Genomic DNA, 21,197 nt, shown 5'->3' with positions numbered 1-21,197 from the left:
GCTGTGAACGCTCAGGTCAGCCTCCCTTGCACACTATGAAAGATTAAAGAAGCTGTTTAAACACCTTTACAAATTAAACGTAAAACTCCACATGAGGATTAAATTTTTACAAAATACTGCAGGAACCGACACAAACAGAGCTAAATAAAATGTTCCCATGATGCCCCTGATTGCTTAAAACTAAAGTAGGTTACTGATTTCAGTATCACTATTGGAATTGGTATCAACAAGTATCAAAAAACATTGTACACACTGATACCTGGTCAAAAAATATTGGTTTTACTGCATCCCTGGTAAAAATGTTTCATAAAGAAAGCTCACTGAATCTGATAACTGATGTGATGTTGTGACAGCACTCTCACAGTCCCTCTTTCACACTGGGATTGGTAAATATCATATAATAAAGACAGACTTGGACAATGATATAAAAAAAGAGGGGTCATGCCTTTATCATCTGTCTCTCATAATTATTCTTACAGACTGTTCAGTACTCTAGCTCTTTTTTATTGACGTGTGAATTTTTTTTTTATAAGGTCAGTAAACAGGATTCTCTTTCTGCAGGTTTCACTCGGACTCCTCCACGGCAGAGCATCTCACATCATATGGCCTCCAAACCGCTGGCAGAGGATCAGACCGTGTGTTCCGCCTGACCGCAGACCTCTGCTCAACTGGGGAGGATCAACAGAAGACGATAGCAACGATGACAACAACAACAAATGACCTTTTGGCCAGTTACACAATAACACTGACTTTTATATGCAGGACACATTGTCTGATTGTGATGGTTGAAAATGTTTGAGTTGCAGATGTGTGCACGGTGTGTGTTTCTTTAAGATGTGGGATGAGTGGGAAAACATAGGCCTTTGAATTGATGTGTAAAGCAGGATTTTATGACCCTTTAAGCCAAGTCTTTCTTAACAAATAAATTTAACAGATGCAGTCATTTTTCCTGATGACTGATCACTTTTAAACCGGCTTATTTTGTTTGATTTATTTCTTTTTTTTGCATCACTGGTCAGTGACTGGTTCAATCATGTGATTGACAAGCTAATTTATCAATTAGGAAACACACATTCGGAGCTCAGCTGCTCCTGGAGGAGATCTGAATCTATGCTTTCTATATTTACATTTACGGCATTTGGCAGGCGCCCTCATCCAGAGCAACTTATAGAAGTGCTTTGAAGCCTCTATCAATAAATACATCCTCATACTGGTTCACTAGGTCAGGCACTAAGAGTACTATTTTTTTTGTCAGTTGAAGTGAATGTCAAGACTTATTCTCAAAATAAAAACAGCATTTGATATTTACTAGTGTCTGTTTATCGACGAATCCACATTAATCATAAAGTCTGAGCTCGAGTACCTCATGACTTTTAAGCCAGTGTGTATTTGGGGAAAAAGGTTGTCATATGCATAAAAGCTTTAGACGCATGACAGAGGCAGCGGTCAGTTTCACTATTGATCGTGTGCTGCCTATGACAGACCCATCCTTAAAAGGCACAGCAGTGAATTTAGCGTGCACTAAAGCGTGGCTCTTTAAGGAACTCAATCACCGCAGCTCTAAACTCAGTAGGTTTTAATGTGACTGGCCGCAGGTCAATACAGATCTGCACGCTGGCCTGTGATTAGTTCAGTGAATGGCAAACATAAATTGCTACTGATGTGAGAACAAAACAAAAAAACCAAGATCTTATATTCCTGTAGGATATGAACCCCATCATTTGTTTCATATGAAGATAGACGCTGAGGCTTTTCCCCCCCAGTGTGTTCTTGTTTGTGATAACAAAGCATGATTTTTTTTTCTTCTACGCAGAGGACGACCCTATTAAAGCAGCTTATTAGTATACCGAAGCAGCTCTTCACAGGGGAAACAATCTCTTATTGAACATGACAAGCACATTACCTCCAGTGCAGGAGAAATTGAATCCCAAATTGAATTGACCTAAAAGCCAGTGGTAGAGGTGCATGCATGTGGGTGTGTGTCTGTGTCTCTCTCATGGAGCTGTTTGTCCACAGGAACAGACCTTCAGCAGCTCAGATATGAGGTACAGCATGTCTGAACCAAGGTGATTTCAGGATGATTAAGATGGTCATACAGTATTTCAACAAGACCAAGCAGGCAGATGCACATTCGACGAGAAGCCTGTCTCTTGATTTCTATTGTTCCTTCTCCTCGGAATATTTTTCATGTATTTCAGTCATTAGACTGTAACAGCAACAGCAACAGCAAACAAAGAGCTGAGCAAAAGTGTGACAAAGAATAAACTAAACAGAGTTCTCTAGAATAAAAAAAAACAATTCACTGACTAACTCACTGACTCATCCTTGAGTATAGGTCAGAGGTTCAAGCCCCAGCACTACCAGGCTCTGGGTTACTGATCAGAAGGTCAGGGGTTCAAGCCCTGGCACTGTCAAGCTGCCACTGTTGGGCCCTTGAGCAAGGCCCTTAACCCTCTCTGCTCCAGGGGCACTGTATCATGGCTGACCCTGCACTCTAACCCCAACCTCCTAACATGCGAAGAAAAGAATTTCACCGTGCTGTAATGTATATGTGACCAATAAAGACTCATTATCATTATCATAATGTGTAAGTCAAACTGGTCTGCATTGTGAAAGAGCATCCTTCTTGTTGATTAATTATTAAATCACACTCTTCCATTCACGTCCCTTCATATAACTTATCATGTGATTAATCGACATACATAAACATAAACTTCTTGTTGTTAGCCATTAAAACTTGACTAACTATAGTAAGCAACTGAATAATACTGTGTGCTATCTGTGCTGTGGCATCAAACTTGAGAATAAGGGAGGGGAACAAAATTGCTGTTGTTTACACCTAAATGATTTGACCTAAAAATTCATTAGCATTGATTAGCCCAAAAAACAAATGAGTAAAATTTACATAAACTTCATTAAGCCTAATTTCCTTCTTTTTTATCTGCGTTAATGTCATTACCTTGGCACAAGCACACAGTATCAGAAACCTAATTAATGCTCATTAATGCTTTTATTCATTCATTCACTTTCATTCCTTCATCTACAGTAACTGCATAATCCAGAGCCTATCCAAGAAACTCTGGGTGTCGAGAGTTGTGGACAGATGGGTGACACCAGTCCATCACAACACACACACATTACACCTAGGGGCAATTTAGAGTAGCCAGTGCAGCTACTGGTATGTTTTTGGGAGGTGGGAGGAACCCTACACAGACGCAGGGAGAGCATGCGGAGCTCCATACAGACTAAAAACAAGCTCAGGGTCAACCCAGAAACCCTGAAACTGTGATATGTATAGCTTTGGTAGGCAGAACTGTAGTAAATAAGTCATAATGTCATGTTAGAGGTATCAAATGCAAATTTAATGATCTATTTCAGAGTGTGTCAGAGTGTCTCTGTCTAGGCAGGTGGCTGCTGAATGATTATAGTTTGTCTTTGGTCATGTAGCACGTTAAACACACTCAACCTGTTTGTCCTTAGCACCGAGCTCCATCCAGCCTGTGCTGAAAGTGAGCGGTATTGCGGGAAGAACCAATTAAAACCCAATTTCAGCGCTCAAACTCCTGGGGCAGACGGAGGCAGTCATGAGCTTTCACTTGATAAGCTGTGTGTAGAAAAGTTGCTTGTTTGCTTTTACTACCCACCTTTTGTACAGTGATTGCCTCAAGCCCTTAATAACACAGGAGATACACCTGGATATTTGTAAGCATAATAAGCAAGTTCAGCAAATCACTATGGGGTGTGTGTGTGTGTGTGGGCATGTTCTTACATCTTGGTGGGGACCAAATGTGATGACAAGGATAAAAATATGTGACCGTTTTTACCATGTATCACCTTTTTTTTTTTGCTGGTTCCCATGAGGAAAATGGTTTTTCTTTACAAAAACTGCAGACCAAAAATATTTTCATTTAGTTAGAGGTTAAGTCTAGGGTTTAGATTTGGGTGCAGCATAGCATTAATAATAATATCAGCGGAAGGTTCTCACAAGGAAACGTGTGTGTGTGTGTGTGTGTGTGTGTGTGTGTGTGTGTGTGTGTGTGTGTGTGTGTGTGTGTGCGTGCCTGTGTGCCTCCATCAGGGCTTTGGAGAAAATGGGATGTTGTGGATCATTTATTGTGAGCATTTATATATAGTGCTTTATTGGTATCTCATAAGCGGCATGATGAAAGTTGTGTTTTTGTGATGAAAGTCTTGTTTTAGTTTGATTCAGTGATGTCTGTGTTGTGATGAAAAAATGATTTAGCATCAGTTTTTATACATGAAAAAAGATTATAATGATTATATAATTATTAGTACTAGGCATTAAACGAACGCAGGTCAGAGTGCAGCTTATTATCAGGGAATCTGTGTGCAAAGTTGAAAAACGACATTAAAACTGTACAATTGATCAATGATTATAAAAGAGCAGACCTTTCGTCGAACCCTAACACGAGGCAGAAGTATTTTTTATAAACATCTGTGTGCTGGAGACTTTTCGTTCCAAAGTGTAGTAATAAAACACACTTCAAATGGACTACCTAAAGTTCACTATTGAAGGAACTGCAGGCCGTCTTTGCATTTTCATATGAGTACTATGAACAGTGATTAAAATGTTTCATGTAAACAGGTGAAGGAATTTCTTATTTCATCTAAAAAATCTTTTTTTTTAAAGAACAGTATTTTCCATTAAAACTGATTGACTCAAGAATATTCAAACGATATTGTAATTTTATTTTATTTACTTGCACTTTAGATCTTACTTTTAACCACATATAAGGCTGCAAAAGTTTAAAATCCCCAACTGTCATACATAACCATTTGGAAAACTAAAACTTTCAACAAAAAAAGAGACAGATGGCTGTTTACCCGTACATGTCAGGTAGTGCATATTATAAAATGTTGCTATAATTCTACTATAATGTAAATCTCGCAGACATTCAACGACACTGAATGTAATTAAAAATGGATAAAAATCGCAACGTCATTCAATGACAAAGTAATTACTGTCTGCAAGTTGCTGTAGTATAAAATGAATAAAACACCTATGTATGTGCTGTTATAGGAAAATACTTTGGGGTGGTAGCAATAACCCTGCTTCACTTCAGACCTCATAACGCCCATTCCCCATATAGCCACTGATTACTTTCCTGTAACAGCACATCCCCAATTGCTTTATTCCTTACTTATGCAGTTTAATATGCATAAACATGCATGTAATAAAAATGTGACATTTTATCCCAACACCTTTTTCCCCTTATAAATAAGCCTACTATACAGAACCAGACCTAAACTATCCATTAGTATTAACAAACATGTGCCTTCAAAAAGTGACAAAGTGATTCTGAATGGCTATTTGACCCCTAAAAACAGGGACCTCCTTAATTTTTTTAGGGTGGAGGGCAGAGCTTTATCATTACTTCCCAATACATCACAGCTGTGTCTTCTCTTCCAACTGACAAGAGCATCCTGTACAGACAGAAATGAGTGTTAAAGTAAAATCACAGTGCCATCTGTAGGCTAAACCAAGACATTGACATTTCTGTATTGGTGGTGATGGATGTTTATATTAATTGGTCAGTACAGTTATTTGCCCATTGTAGCCTTTTTAACTAAAGCCGTGAATGACACATATGAACACAATGTTCCTGATATGTGTCGATTGAAGATTAATACTATTTTTAAAGGGTAAGTATTAGAGATGCACCAATGAATCGGCCAGTGATCGGCTGATAAAGGCAATTTTTCACGCTATTGGCCAATAGTTTAAAAACATCCAATAATCAGGGCCGATTATATCCTGTCAATCAAAAGAGGTCGGGAAAACACATAAATTTCGTGCTGTGTGTAAAGAAGATGTCTCTTGTGTGGAATGACAACAGAACTGCAGTTTGTAATCTCTGTAAACTCTACACTGCTAAAATCTTACACCGGAAGTGAGCAGCAGTGAAGCGGGAGTTTCGGCATTTTTTTTGCTGCGCTGCTCGTGCTGAATTAAAGTACCAGTACACCATTGAAAGATTTTAATGAAGATGAGTTGACAAAAAAGAATATATTGCACAGAAAAATATATTTGTAGAATAGTATATTTCATATCCAGTTAATGTTAATATATAAATAAGCTTATATAGTATATTATCAGTTTGATATTCAGTGATGAAGTAGAAATGATTTTGTTTGTGGAGAGTGAATGTGAAGCCTAACAGGAGGTTTTTTTAGAATTTGGTCAATTAATCCTGTTAATATGAATTAATAACAAGAAATAATAAGAAATTAATAAGGTAAGAAATCTTACTTTAATCTTCAGAATTTAGTTAATGTTAATGTTAATTTGAGTAATGTGTTTTCTGTTTATGAGACCAGTCACTGTGAAACAACTTGTTGAAATGGAGAGAATAAAGTTTTTATTTGCATTTCTTTTAGAATTGTGGAATTAATTATAATTAATTTAAAAGAAGGCATAAAAGGCAGAACTATCGGTATCGGCCAATCTCACTCTGAATAATTGGTTATCGGTATCAGCTGAGAAATTTAGTATCTAATTTAGAAATTTGCATCTCTTGTCTGTATGTACCTTCCAAGAAACTTCATCACCATGTCTATACAAAGGCTTTCTCTGCGAAATCCCTAAATGTGGGAATCTCGACTGCATAATTTGTGGTAGTGGGGGACTGCATTTGGGCTCTCCCTCTCTGCGTTCGCGCAATATGTATTTGAATGTTTACGGTGGTTTTTTGACAAGTTAGACAGAAACTTCATTAAAAACGGTATTGGACTATTTTGATTTTAGAGTACATGTGATGATTAAAAAAGCAGTTCTGCCAAATGTTGTGGATATCATTACATATTCAGAAGCAAGTGTCAATAAATTTAAATTTAGTGCAAACTTAATTCACCCTTTGCCGGCAGTTTGATTGACAGGCGATCTGACCAATCATAACGGCGAGATTATGGGCCCCGTTGCCATCCACCATTTTGTCCAACAAACAAACCATGCGTAGCTTCTGCATAGCTTCTGGCAGCGTTCCTGAGGACTCTTAGCCCATTCCTCATGAGCAATGGCCTCCATTTCAGTAATATTCTTGGGTTTGCGTGCTGCAACCGCCTTCTTCAAATCCCACCAGAGATTTTCTATGGGGTTCAAGTCAGGGGCAAAGCAGCCCCAGAGCATCACTGAGCCACCACGATGCTTGACTGTGTACAGAGTGTTCTTTCGTCATTCTTCTTCCTCCAGACATACCGCTGATCCATCGTACTGAAAAGTTCCAGTTTTGTTTCATCGCTCCACAGAACAGAATCCCAAAATGTCTGTGGCTTATTTATATGATTTAGAGCCGACTTTTCTTGTGCTTTTGGGTCAGTAGTGGTGTACGTCTTGGAGTTCTGGCATGGAAACTTTCTGTGTTTAATACGCGCCTTACTGTGCTCACTGAAACATCAGTGCCTGTTGCCACCAAGTCTTGCTGTAGGTCTTCTGCAGTCACTTGAGGGTTTTTCACAACCTGCCTTCTCACAAATATGGTTGAAGCAGTTGATAGCTTCCTTATTCTGCCCCATCCAGGTATTTCATACATTTTCAACCCCTAGCCAGTTTAGGTATTTCATGTGTTCCAGGCTTCCAATGAAGCCCTTGATTAGCTGCATCAGGTGTGCTTGAGACACCTGTTTTGCATATTTGTGCTGTTGTAAGGGATTCTATTCAGGGGGTTGAATAATTTTAAGACTGGAGAATTCATTATCAGTTGCATTTTCAGTTGAATTTTGGGAAACCACTTGAAGCATTCGTTGTGTAGAAGTATTTCAATTGCTTTAGTTTGATTTGTTAATTGCAAACAGCTGAAAGTCTGTAAATTTGCGTGTTCAAAGGTAACAATTATATATAAACTGCACTTTTTTAACTGTGTAGCACAATCCTAGTTTTATTTTGTACAAGTTTTACAAGTTGTCATAACCGGAGAAATGTATTTTTTCAAAGCTTAACGTTACTAGGATCGTTAACAGATAGCTAATGTTATGTCATTACAGCACACTATAGGCTACTAATGTTACGGTAGTGAGCTAATGCTAGCTAGGATGACTTACTGAAAAGCATGCTGCATTTGCTTTTCAGTGATCGTAATATTGAATAGAGAGCTATATACCCAGGATGTTTTTTCAACACCCTATGTCTAAATCACTGGCTGTCAATGGGAGTGATCACTCACTCACAGGGTGGCGTAATTTTTTTTTAACATCTAAGGGTTAGGGTTTTTGTTTTTTTGTTTGTTTTGACGCTCCACTTTTATTCACATGCCCAGAGCCACTGAAGTTACATAAAAACCAATGCTGTGTCTGGAACCGCTCACTCGTTCACTATCCCCTATATATTGAATAACATTTGAGTCCACTATATCGGGCAGAAGTGAAGGAAAATGAGTTCAGGAGGAGAATGAATTCAGACACCGATAATGCGTCAGAGACCACTGTGTCGCGGACATTATTGTTATTATATCATAAAACAGTAAAGTTCATTTTCTCACTGTTCATTTGTCATGTTTATTGTATTAGTTGATAAAGAGAACAAAAACAACTGCTTGTAATGTTTACTTACTATTAGTCTCATTTATTATACTTAATAAATATATTTCTTATATTTAAAAATAAAAAAGAGAATAAAAACACTACTGTCACATTTATTTTATTTGTTCATTTTTTTTTAAAGAACTATTTTGCTGGGGGTTTTTGTCGAGGAGTTTCCTGCCAGTGTCCTCAAGCTGGCTCCTGGGGTACTGCCATAAAATCTACCTCGTCTGGCTAGTTCTGGGTTTGGCAAAATTTCTTTTTCCTGAGGAGACGTAAAAAGTGGATTTCAGAAAGAATAATAACTTGAAGGCGGGCTTTGTTAGCTCAAAGATGCCATCTATCGGTAAGAAGACCGTCCTCTGCCATTTCTTAAATCTTCCCGTGAAAGTCTGTGGGTATTATAAGTAATCCGGGAATTTTCCTTTATGCAATTTTGTCAGCCATTAGAAGTGCTGGTGTTTTATGTGTGTACTTCTCTGAAAATAGATTGGCTATCCTGATGTGATGAGGCCAAAGAATGTGCAGTTATTCTCATACTCACACATCCATGGAGAATTGGGCGGCAAAAGTAAAAAGGTGAATACTGACGTTGTGGTCCTGAACAAGCGTCATTAATTACTCTTTTTTTTTTTTTTTTTTTACATTTGCCGCCCGGAGACCTGCTGTGGAGAGGGAACAGAATAATCAAGCAGAAGTTCACGCAATCAAGCTGATGTTTCTCTATGATGTGCTATGTATAAATATTTTACATCCTACATCTGTGGATAAGGTATAAAAAATAATTCAAGTGTAAATATGGTGAGTTGCTAACTGTTTGTGCTGTGCTTTGTAATTTGTGTACTGATAGAGCAATAGACAAATGCTACGAGAAAAAACACAGCAAGTTGTGTTAAAGTGTAAGCTTCTAGCAATGTTATGTTTATAATTGGAGTTGGATACGATGTTATAAAGGTTATGATGTCATGAATTTGTAAACTGTTATGAAAACCCTCAATGAAGTTAGCACCTATAGTAATGTGCTGTTATACTACTGTTATGTGTTCTGATTAAGTACCTTTTTAAAGTGTTCCCTTTTGCTGTCGGTACAGAGCAAGGCTGAAATTTCTGGTGCGTCTCTATTGAAAAGAGAGTTAAGGTACAGAGTGATGAAAGAATGACTAAAAGTATTTATATTACAATTTCAGATAACAGAGAAGGTAATTAATCCATTTGGCCCTCTTCATGGGACCCAATATCCTGCACAGTTTCATTGGCAAGAAAAATAATAATGGTAGGATAGTTATGATAAGAACAGAGAGAGTCAGCACTAAACACAACGGCTGGAGTAACTGCCCTTTCATAATTAGTACAGAGTTTTATACTACCTTAGGACCGTAGCTGTCCTCGTATTCAGAGCGTCGATGATTGTCTCTAAAATGAGGGTTAGGTATGCTCCCAAAGGTCGAGGCCAAACGGCGTGCAGTTTTCACCGGAGGTAAGTGGACAACTTGTGGCGAACCAAATCTCTTCGCAGACCTAGTCACCCGCCGAGACCCGCTATAGCAATGAGAGAAAGAGTAAGAGTTAGAGAAATCAGGTTCATCTGGGCATAAGGTACACAAACAATAACCCAAGGTTCACTACAGATAAATTAATAATGACAACTTAAAGATGACTCAGTTAGTGTTTTTTTTAAATAGTTACCATGGTATGTTGATGTCGGGCTGATGAGCCGTTATACTCTCTAGACTCTCCTCCGGGGCTGGCAGCAACATTTGTTCTTCAAGAAAACAACCAAATCAACACATAGTGTGTATTAGAAACACAACAAATGTGATTAGACTGTCCAATAGAACAAAGTTTAAGCACTTGTAGTGCCATACACATTTAATATCTTGCCAGCTGGCAGTGTCTTGCATAAGTATTTGGCCCATTTGAAAGTTTCCACATTTTATAGTGTTACAACCTAGAATGAAAATGGACCAAGTGGGAATTGGGATTATATGTAATGAACATGAAACATATTCCATAATATTCAACTATAAAACATGAAAAAGGGGGTGAATCAGGGCCGGAGTGGGACTCATTTTCAGCCCTGGAGTTTCATGCCTTAGACCGGCCCACTTTAGTTCACGACTGACTATATTAAAATAATGTAATTAAAACCTCAGTATATGAGTCTGCACTAGTGCACTGTTCTCTACAGCCTTGTAATTCATTGTATTTTTCAAAAATATTATCATTTCCAATTCAGTGCATATACAGTAGCCTAAGTGTTGCTTCACAGTGAAGATTTATTTAACAACAGTATTCTTTACAACAACAACACAATGTAACGTTTAACAGTATCAGAATCTATTTTCTGTAAAATAAATAAATAAATAAATAAATAAATAAATAAATAATTGTGTTAATAAATATCTAAACCTTGAAATGAAAAAATATCAAATAAAATAAAATGTATTGCACTTTCTAATGACACCATCATCTCTTTTTCCTTTGCATAAGTTAAGGAAACGGATACTTTCCAACTTAAACACAAATATGAGAACATTAGTTAAAGGGTAAATCTCCAACAGTATTCTTTAAAACATCACAATGTCCTTGAGAGCACGTTTTAATTTAAACTACTAAAATATCCAAATGGCGAAATTGCAGGCTTACTTCATATGACTTTTATCCTATTCCCTTTCAATAATGGGCTTTGTATATTTAGGCTACTATCTTTTGATAAAAAAAAAAAAACAAACATAATGGGTCACTAACACATGGGCATAGAAAGTTGTTATAGGCCTATTTCAACTAATGTGATCATGTTTGCTTATTCACACACTGTGGTACAACAACTTACCTGTGTCTTCCACAGTGAGAGCATCAATCTCCTGCATAGGCATACAACTGGGTCCTGGCTCTACTTCTGAATCTGCTTCTGAATCTTTACAAAAAATATATTTTATATTTATTTATTTATTTTTTACAAATTGTCATATTTCTCACTACAAATCTCCCCTTTTTACAACGCTTTCTGATCAAGTCAAGTCAGTTTCACTAATGTACAGCTGAATCATCTGGTATCATTCATTATCCCAGAGCATTTTTTATTGAGCAGGTGTAGCCTACACCATACTCTTCATTAATATTAATTCTACTTGTTTCAGTATGTTTAGTGGATGATAAACTGTTTAAAATGAGCAGTGGTGTGAGAGGTACCTCTTCTGGGGACAGTGGGTGGAGCAGGAGCCTGGAGCTCGGGGAGGTGCTCCACCTGAGCATTTCCAGAAGTGTTATCCTTCTGTACTTCAGGCTGCTCTAGGAGCTCCTCTGTTTTTTCTGTAAAACCACAGAAAAATACACATCAGGCAAGATTTTTTATATCCCTTCCAACTGCTATTCCATTTCTCTTTACTTAGAGATTTTATGAAGGGAATTGCACACATTGTGTTGTTTAGCCCTGAACATTAGTTCAGCATGATAAACTTTGATAAACGTGCCCTGAATGGCAAAATAAGCAAACAATAGAATTTATTTTGATTTTGTTCAAATATATTTAAGACTTTAAGACTATTTAAACAGTCTAAACACAGCCAAGACTGGTAACGTCTTCCCAATTAATCAGCACACTAATAAAGGATCAGTAAAATTCCTTATTGCAGTATCAGAGAATTATACCAGATGTCTGTATCATTCATTATTATTCACAACAACCTAACATCTCTCTTAAAGTGACTCGTGTTTATCATCTGCATTGTTTTCATATCAAAATTAGATTAATTCATCAACCGTTCTAATGAGTCTAACATGTCCTGTGACTTTATCTAATAGGTGCCTGATGGAATTTCTGTTAAAATGTTTTTAATTGACAGGTCAGAGTAACAGTTTTGATAGTGTTAAATACCAGCTTTTCTGTTAAAATTTGTATTTACACACCAGGTGGAGCTTTTGTGGAAGCTGTAGGAGGAGCACCCCGAAGAGTGGATGCCTTTGGACGGCGCTTGCGGTGGCGTGTAGCTTTCACCCAAGGTTCTGGTAAGTACTGATCTGTCTGTAAGCACTGATCTGTCTGTAAGCACTGATCTGTCTGTAAGCACTGATCTGTCTGTAAGCCCAGATATGTCTGTAAGCCCAGATCTGTCTGTAAACCCAGATCTGTCTGTAAGCCCCGATCTGTCTGTAAATCCAGATCTGTCTGTAAGCCCAGATCTGTCTGTAAGCCCAGATCTTTCTGTAAGCTGAAATCTGTCTGTACGCCGAAATCTGTCTGTAAGCCCAGATCTGTCTGTAAGCCGAAATCTGTCTGTAAGACCGGATCTGTCTGTAAGCCGAAATCTGTCTGTAATCCCGGATCTGTCTGTAAACCGAAATCTGTCTGTAAGCCCCGATCTGTCTGTAAGCCCGGATCTGTCTGTAAGCCCGGATCTGTCTGTAAGCCGAAATCTGTCTGTAAGCCCGGATCTGTCTGTAAGACCGGATCTGTCTGTAAGCCCGGATCTGTCTGTAAGCCGAAATCTGTCTGTAAGCCCGGATCTGTCTGTAAGCCCGGATCTGTCTGTACGTCCGGATCTGTCTGTAAGCCCTGATATGTCTGTGAGCCCTGATCTGTCTGTACGTCCAGATCTGTCTGTAAGCCCTGATCTGTCTGTATGTCCAGATCTGTCTGTAAGCCCTGATATATCTCTGAGCCCTGATCTGTCTGTACGTCCAGATCTGTCTGTAAGCCCTGATATGTCTGTGAGCCCTGATCTGTCTGTGAGGGAAGAAAACAAAAAAAGTATTAAGCAGGATGAATAATTTGATCAGTTTAATCAACACAAGGTAATGTGGCTGTATAAGTGGTTGTTTTCCAGCCCCTGGACCACCTTGAGTACCCATTATTTTAAAAATAGATATGTAAAAAACTTTACTAATATTTGGTAAAATGTTTTATGTACCAGGCAGTCACAGGAGGTTTTTGCTTTAATTATTTTCAAACGTAGGTTTCTAGTCTTTAAATTTTCTAAAGACCACACCAAAATACCTCTGGATAAGAATATGATTTCTTGACAGTACTTTGTTTTGTGGTGTTTGTCTGACTATTTCAGTAAAGTGACCAGTTATGATGCCTTAAATGGTCAGGTAGGCAGGGTTATGTTTGGAGCTAAAGTCTTCAGGAAGGTAGATCTCCAGGAACAGTGTTCGTGACCACTAGCCTAAAGCATGATTATTTTATGGCTATTTTTTTCCTATCAGTTGTATTCATTGTTAGGTACAGGTAACCCATCTCACATTAAGACCTGTACCTGTGTACAAAAATATGGGACAAATTGCAGCATTATATTTTTCAATACAGCACAACAGGCGTGGCAACCTTATGTCAGGTTTGGAAACATTTGCTCAACACTGTTGTATGTAAAAGTCAAAATGTAAAACTTTACCATCGCTGTCTTCAAGCTAGAAGTCTTTTCCTTTGTTAATGTGTTCTCGTGAACCACATCTTTTGCACAACACAGTTTCATTATAGACTGCATATCTGCACGTTGGAGCTTAACGTCTTCTTTAACGTGTTTTAAATCTGGAGTAGTTGTCCTCGTGTCTCGATGATATACACACGATTACAATTCCAATGCTAAATTCCAACTCCAATTCTAAATTCTAATTTCAAAATAAAATGGCAGCCTTTTGTGAGACTTTAAGATTCCAAACACAGTGCTGAGTGTTGACTAAATAATTAGGGTCCTGTGTAACATTGTCTATAGATTAAAGCTTTTTAAATGACAAATTATGTACAAGTTATAAATAAACATGAGCACGGGTCACTATCTACCGGCTACATACATTCCTTCAATAAATACAAATACTTTACTATGTGTAACAACTCACTATCTAAACTGAACATTTGCTGTGCTGTTACATGGTCTGTGTACGTTCCGTCTATGTCACGATCTCGCCTGCAGATGGCACTGCGGCGGCGACGTGCACGGAGAGCCGGAGGGCACGCGCGTGCACGAACCAGAGCGAGCACACGCTCTGGCATTGCGTATAACTATGATGACTTTGTTTACACTGGACACGTGTGTTTGTGTTGGGTTCTCTTCTGTCTCCTCCCTGTTTAGTTATTGGTAGATATTCGAGGTTGCGTCTCGATTGTTTCCAGCTTCTTGAGTTCAAGTTTGATTACGTGAGCTATTTAGAGCTGCGCATTTCGCGTAGTATTATCAAGGTTCGGCGAGCTAATTCCGTTTTGTATGTGTTAGCCACCTGGATGCTAAGCGGTCGTGTCATGCGTTTGTTCCATGTTTTAGACCTCGAGTATATCTCTTATAGTTTAGACCGCGCTTCCTGATTATTGAGTTCTGGTGTGTAAATACTTTCATCTGCAATTGCTTCCGTTTAGAGTCTCGTTACGTAACAGTCTAAAGCATTTTCATTTTCTGAAGAAATGTTGGGAAAATAAAAACGAGACAAATGTCTTAGTCCACCCTTTATGTCACAGTGCGGTAAAGTTATCTTTATATTTAACATTTGTGAAAATGCCCAATACATTCTCTGTGCCGATCACAACTCAAGCCAAACCAACTTGGAAATGCATGTGTAGGGGAGCCTACAAAGTCTATTCAGTAAAGACTTTTATTTTGATATTGCGTTGACGTGAGTGCCGCCATTTTGTGCGAGGAGTGGCATGGTGAGAGAGAGAGAGAATTGGAGCAGGGGCGAGAGTTGAGCTGAAGAGTTAACTTCGTGTATTTTACAACGGTAAAAAAGTTAAGTTTAGACCGGTGACTTAGTCCAGAGCCGCATTACGTTGTTTCTAAAAATCCGTTTGTCTTTAACGAGTCTGTTATAGAAGGCGACGAAACAGGTTTTCCTTCGTGTTTGTGCGTGTGTGTAGAAGCGGGGAAATCGACCTGTTAGCGCTTACGAGTTATTTGCCGGTGGAGTCGAATACTCCCGTGTTTTCTTTGTTTCACACTAGGGCTGCACGATTATGGCTAAAATGGTAATCCCGATTATTTTGATCAATATTGAGTTCTCGATTATATTAGGGACAACATTTTAATTGCACTTTCACATTTAAATAAACAGACCGCTGCTTTCAGCTCCATGTTGTGCTACATTCCTGCTAATTTACAAATCTTTGCATGAAATTAGACCGATCCTTAAAGTGCATCATCTCGTAGAAGCAAAATATAGGATAAGTAAAAATAAAAATGCCATCAACCAAATGAAAAATATGCATCAATTATAACAATATGCAACCAAATGAAAATTCAGGTGTATGCAGAAAAAGAAATATCTTTAGTCTTTATTAGTCACATAAATTACAGCACAGTGAAATTCAAACAATGTTAGGGTCAGAGTGCAGTGTCAGCCATGATACTGCACCCCTGGAGCAGAGAGGGTTAAGGGCCTTGCTCAAGGGCCCCCAACAGTGGCAGCTTGGCAGTGCTGGGGCTTGGACCCCTGACCTTCTGTTCAGTAACCCAGAGCCTTAACCATCGAGCCACCACTGCCCCATAACGTGGTGTTTACAGGTTTTTGGCAAGAATGGAGCCTGTCCACATTTTCTGGCTTGAGAGACGAGCAAGGGTAGGTCACTACATTTCCCCCAGTGCTTGTGGCTGGAATGCACAAGTACTTTTTTGCTAGTTTTGAGAGTCGTGGATAGAGTCTCTGGTGTTCCCTCCACCAGTCCAGCGGGTCCTCTTCACTGTCAATGTTGTCCAATTGTAGATAAGACTGTAACTCAGGATATAGCTTTTTTTGTGGTGGGGGTCTTAGTGTGGTTCCCTCAGTGGTCTTGAAGCTCCCCAAGGTGGTCTTTTTCTTTGAAGTGGGTGCATCCTCAGCAGTCTCAACATGGGGATCAGTTGGGCCCATGTCCTTGAAAAGAGTATGGTAAATCTAATGAAACATTTAACATCCATATCCAGAAAGTAGATTACGGCATTTAATTTTGTAGCACATTTTAAACCACTTTATTTATAAAAAATTCTGTATCTGACTGTATGTAATCACAATAATCACTTACTACAATCATGCCTGCAGGTGCAGATTTGTCTGTAAGCCCAGATCTGTCGGTGAGGGAAGAAAACAAAAGTAGTATTAAGCAGGATGAATAATTTGATCAGTTTAATCAACACAAGGTAATATGGCTGTATAAGTGGTTGTTTTCCAGCCCCTAGACCACCTTAAGTACCCATTATTTTAATAATAGATATGTTTATAAAAAAAAATAATAAAAAAAATAAAAACACCTTACTAATATTTGACAAAAAGTTTTATGCATCAGGTAGTCACAGGAGGCTTTTGGTTTAATTATTTTCAGACTTTGGTTCCTGGTCTTTAAATGTTCTAAAGACCACACCAAAATACCTCTAGATAAGAATATGATTTGACAGTACTTTGTTCTGGTGTTTGTCTGACTATTTCAGTAAACGCTGCCAAATTAAGTGCACTATAATTTTGACTGTTTATGGACACTTGTTCCTGATATGTAATGAGATCCATAATGTTCAGCAGAACTACATTTTTAATCCTAGCATGTACTCTAAAAGCACAATAGTCAATCCAGAAATCAATAAAAATATTTAACAATTTTATGAAGATTCTTTGAAAGCCTTGATACAGGTGAAGTTATCAGTTAAACTGATAACAGATCGTCAATGCGGCATTATTATTATTATTAATTTTTTTTTTTTTTTTTTTTTTTTACATCCACACCTCCTTTGTCTTTAAGACTCGTAATATTTTTAGTACATTGTTTGCACAATAACACAAAATTTACAAATAAAATAAATTAGTTCAAATAAAATGCATTAAAATGTACTCAGTATAAAAGTGCAAGAGTCCATGTGTGTGAAGTTGTCAAAATGCTTGCGCACCACCATGTAGAACGATTATCATAATAGATCCACAAGTACTCTGATGCGCATCATACCTGAATGTCAGGTCTGATGGGAAATTCGAAGCTTGGGAATAAGGCTGCAGCTGTTTCAAGCGAAACATACCCAAAACAGGACACGGCAAACTTAAAATGTTGATTTTTATCTTAATCTTAAATTCTAAATCATTTTCCTGTTGTTTTTTTAATACCATAAATTAATTGTGCTTGACTGACTGACAAAGAAATATTGTTGTTACTAATGGGAACTGTGTTTTTATTAAACCAGTTTGAAGGTAACCCATGCACACAACATTGGGAAATGACTTTTTAAAAAGACCTTGCACCCAAAACGGGCTGTGACCCTGAACAACCATTCCCACAGGTAACTATTAAGTAGCTTCTGTAATAAAACAGGAAGACTTTTACTGCAGTAAACGGTAGCAATGAAAAAAAAAAAAAAAAGTGATTTTATTAGGTAAGGAATGTCACAGTTTCTGACGCTAATTACTTTGGGAGAATTTAGAAAGACATTGTTACAATAATTAGGAACAGGAGGACACAAATGATCTTATGTATATCTCCAGGTGTAATAACTTAGAATAATCATGATATTTGAGCATACTCACTGCAATGTTACATTTTATTACTAATGATTTGTATACATTTTAATAACTGCAGTTTTCATAGAGTGATCCTACCCTATGTATCTTAATTAACATATTTACACTAATATCAATAAAAGTTCTGACTTTAGTACAGTAAAGATCAGGGGAGAGCGCGAACGCAGTCCCCCACTACCACAAATTATGCAGTCGAGATTCCCACATTTGGGGAATTCGCAGGGGTCAGCACAACCGGAGTGCAATGGCTGAGCCTCGCCCTGGGTGAACCACCTTCATGATCATGGTATCTCCCCTGCCAGGTAAGTATGAATTACAGCTCCAGCGGCTACCGACTGCACCACAACACACACGGTTCACCATCATGGTGAAGAATGTAGCGCTAAGCATTATACACAAACATCCAAGTGTAAAACACGACAGTCTAAAAGTACTGAAACACACACCATGTTTATATTACACCTAACGTCGTGTGGTCGTCTATTTTCTTAGCAACAAAACGATATAATACTTCCCATGATGCACTGCTTCTGAATATGTAAATAAGATCCGCTATGTTCAAGAAACGGCTTTTGTAATTGTAGCATGTACACTAAAATCACAACAGTCAGTCCAGGAGAAGCAGCGTATTGCTACACGGTAAGTCATGAGAGTCAGTAAAAAAAAAAAATCAACAATTTTATTAAGGTTGTTTGAAAGCCTCGCTACAGTTAGCCCCGCCCCCTCGGTGTGCAGGTCAGCCAGCGATTTACAGCCAAAATAAAATGACGTCTCTACAAGAAATCTCACTTCCATTCACTTAATTACCAAATAAATAAGGAACTGAGGTAGAAAATCAGCTTTATTCAAGTGACTATATAACCACAGTCTATGAACAAAGAGCTGAACAAAACTCGCATGAAGGTAGAAGTTTCTGTCCGACCGGCTATGGGAGTCCGGATATATAGTTCCGGATTGATAGTTCCGTCTGCCACAAATTATGATTGGGGTGGGTAATAGATTATGAATAAAAAATTGATAAGTTAGTAGTTTATATTAATATTACGACGAATTTGAGCCGTTGGATAAGTTAAATTAAGCCACATGAAGCGCAAGAAATTGATCTTTTCGTTGTAGAACTACAATGCGTGTTTTAACTCACTTAAAAATACAATAATTTAACCTTTAAACATGATTTGGACACGCTATAAAAGTCAGGCTTCCAATAAAGACAGCTGTTTTCCTAGGATTTTTAAATAAATGATTTTACTGTGCGGTAGTCATGTACAGTTAGGCTTAAAACTGCAGACAAACGTTGGAGTATCGAGTTTGGTTTTCATGGCAGAGAAATGAAGATGTATATAAAAGTACAGACTTGTACGAACTCCACACTGGTCCTGTATGAACAATTAACAATCCTTTTCGTTAGTGAACTATGAATTCAGCGTAAACTGTGAATTCAGTCAGATCATAAACAGCTTAAATACAGGAAACGCCACAAACAAATTAAGCACAAGTATAGCGCCCACTTCCATGTAATGAACTAACACCACAGACAGACAGACAGACAAACATTATCTTCTTTGACAGTATAGAGGGGGTGCACCGTTCCCGGAAGTACTGCAATACCGGGTCGATGCGTGGAGTGGACGGAGCAAGCCCCTATTCCATCTCCCTATTCCAAAAATCAATTTAATATATGGTCCCCGGGTAGGGGACGTATCAGATATTAAACTGATAAGAACAGATACTACACTTGATCTTAGCCAAAAGGCCGAGAAGCGATACCGACTACAGCACACAACAAACGGGGTCATTCTACAGGACGGTAAACCCGAGGGCGGCAAAAGCTGATTACTCTTAATATTGTATAATAAACCAGTATAAAACGTGACAAATATATGGTTTACTCTAATATTAGCGAACAACAAGGCGATTTAAGTGACAGTTAACACCAAAACAAAAAGGGAAAAGATAATGAATGCAAAAAACTGCCCAATCAGAGACGAGAAAACAAAATCTTCCGCACTACAAACTCACACTGGTTTAGAAAGTAGTTTTTAAAAACAAACATTTAAACTGGATAAATATCCTTCCATTGTAACGACCAACACAAGACAAACCAAACGTGTGGAATTTAAAAAGATGTTAAAGTTGACCTGACTTATGTAGCATTGCCTCTCAGTGGCCAAATGTAGTATTGCAGGAGAAAATAAATCAGGGGGGAAAAAAGGCTACAAGCATATTACCTATAACTGTGTACAACTTTTTCACGAGGACTTCTTGGCGAAAAGAATCTAAATTGTGGGCAGTAATATTAATAAATGTAATCTAATCACAGAGCAAGAGGTCAGAATTACCAAACACGTACTGAATGCAAAGTTCACCAAAAATACTTATTGTAATTACCAAGAAAATCTTCATGTTTGCTGGTGGTACAAAGGGTGAACATTTTTAGCAATAAAATTCTCTCCACTTTTCTAAAACAAGAACAACGGTCTCCTCGGCCCCAAATTTACTTAAAAGGAAAATAAATTCGTCTTTACACATGCATCACTCATCCGCCATTTTCAAACATCACTTTATAGAGACTTACTTGACCATATACAGCACTACCTACCTTCATTTCATTTATTCTGGACTTGCAGCATTTACCACCAGAATGCATCAAAGGAAACTTATGTCTCCCCCCAAGAAAAAAAAAAAAAACCCAAAACCCTAACATACTATCGCGAGTATCTAAAAGGACAGTCTCAATCCAAACTCTTCCGACAGTAAAATTTTCAGTAAGAAAAACCATACAAATTATAAAAAATCTGTTTTACAGTTTGCCACTCTTACTATTTGCACGTATAAAGTAATTAGCTTTAATTACTCTACTTATTAGTCCTGGTATGCGAAAGTTAGTAAAATATGTAGCCTTTCATTGAATATTGGCATCACCTGCTGCTACAGAATCCAGTTCATCTCCACAACAGCGCCACCTAGATGTTTAATTCATGTCCAACAACATTATGATGATGATGTTTTTAAATTACTGCTGCAAATTAGCACACAGGCTCATATCCCTGATCCTAGAATACCCCCTGTCCTATACATTTGAACGGTTTCCCTGCTCTGATCAACTCAGAGGCCTGATAATTAGCCAATCAGGTGAAATATGAGCATGAAAAAAAAACCCACTAAACAGGTGTACTTCAGGACTATGGTTGGAAACATAG

The 21,197-nt window shown here is 38.0% G+C and overlaps 2 protein-coding genes and 3 non-coding genes across 7 annotated transcripts in view; 1 reads left to right on the top strand and 4 right to left on the bottom strand.

Annotated features, from left to right (window-relative positions):
- Positions 1 to 971, top strand: part of immp2l (inner mitochondrial membrane peptidase subunit 2) — a 135,241-nt gene extending 134,270 nt beyond the window's left edge. Inside the window, exon 6 of the mRNA XM_017473810.3 lies at positions 562 to 971. Within this exon, the coding sequence (XP_017329299.1) occupies positions 562 to 720 (159 nt within the window). The 3' untranslated portion in view covers positions 721 to 971. The remainder of the gene's footprint in view (positions 1 to 561) is intronic.
- Positions 972 to 8,506: 7,535 nt separating this feature from the next.
- On the bottom strand, positions 8,507 to 14,111 carry LOC108268490 (uncharacterized). 3 transcript variants are annotated; one of them, XR_008396919.1, is made up of 9 exons: positions 13,929 to 14,111; positions 12,445 to 13,261; positions 11,728 to 11,847; positions 11,369 to 11,452; positions 10,222 to 10,297; positions 9,903 to 10,074; positions 9,593 to 9,653; positions 9,080 to 9,200; positions 8,507 to 8,800 (listed from the first exon to the last, which is right to left on the bottom strand). XR_008396919.1 is itself a non-coding variant. In XM_053682365.1 (8 exons), exons 1-7 carry the CDS (start codon positions 14,019 to 14,021, stop codon positions 9,597 to 9,599), a joined length of 1,419 nt encoding a protein of 472 aa, XP_053538340.1. In that variant the 5' UTR covers positions 14,022 to 14,111; the 3' UTR covers positions 8,507 to 8,800; positions 9,593 to 9,596. The 3 variants fall into 3 exon arrangements, 2 of the variants coding, with proteins under 2 accessions (XP_053538340.1, XP_053538339.1); XM_053682365.1 differs by lacking the exon at positions 9,080 to 9,200; XM_053682364.1 differs by lacking the exon at positions 8,507 to 8,800 and having other exon boundaries at positions 9,079 to 9,200.
- A 1,657-nt stretch (positions 14,112 to 15,768) lies between these two features.
- On the bottom strand, positions 15,769 to 20,913 carry LOC108268449 (uncharacterized). The gene is made up of 3 exons (XR_008396920.1): positions 20,597 to 20,913; positions 16,523 to 16,565; positions 15,769 to 16,374 (listed from the first exon to the last, which is right to left on the bottom strand). It is a non-coding gene; the product is annotated as an uncharacterized LOC108268449 (transcript).
- On the bottom strand, positions 18,144 to 18,307 carry LOC124628454 (U1 spliceosomal RNA). Its single transcript, XR_006982991.1, has one exon. It is a non-coding gene; the product is annotated as a U1 spliceosomal RNA (small nuclear RNA).
- LOC128633510 (U2 spliceosomal RNA) lies at positions 19,572 to 19,762 on the bottom strand. The gene has a single exon (XR_008396933.1). It is a non-coding gene; the product is annotated as a U2 spliceosomal RNA (small nuclear RNA).
- Positions 20,914 to 21,197: the final 284 nt, after the last annotated feature.

The sequence above is a fragment of the Ictalurus punctatus genome, chromosome 8 (assembly GCF_001660625.3).
Source record: "Ictalurus punctatus breed USDA103 chromosome 8, Coco_2.0, whole genome shotgun sequence".
Classification (NCBI taxonomy): domain Eukaryota; kingdom Metazoa; phylum Chordata; class Actinopteri; order Siluriformes; family Ictaluridae; genus Ictalurus; species Ictalurus punctatus.
Note: the sequence above shows the minus strand (reverse complement) of the source record. Positions and strands in the feature narration are given on the sequence as shown.

Coding starts and splice junctions, on each gene's coding strand:
- LOC108268490 (XM_053682365.1), bottom strand. CDS start 14,021: ATGCAGTCTATAATGAAACTGTGTTGTGCAAAAGATGTGGTTCACGAG. Junction 13,262..13,928: donor CTAGCTTGAAGACAGCGATG/GTAAAGTTTTAC, acceptor CTTCCCTCACAG/ACAGATCAGGGCTCACAGAC. Junction 11,453..11,727: donor ACCCACTGTCCCCAGAAGAG/GTACCTCTCACA, acceptor TTTTTTGTAAAG/ATTCAGAAGCAGATTCAGAA.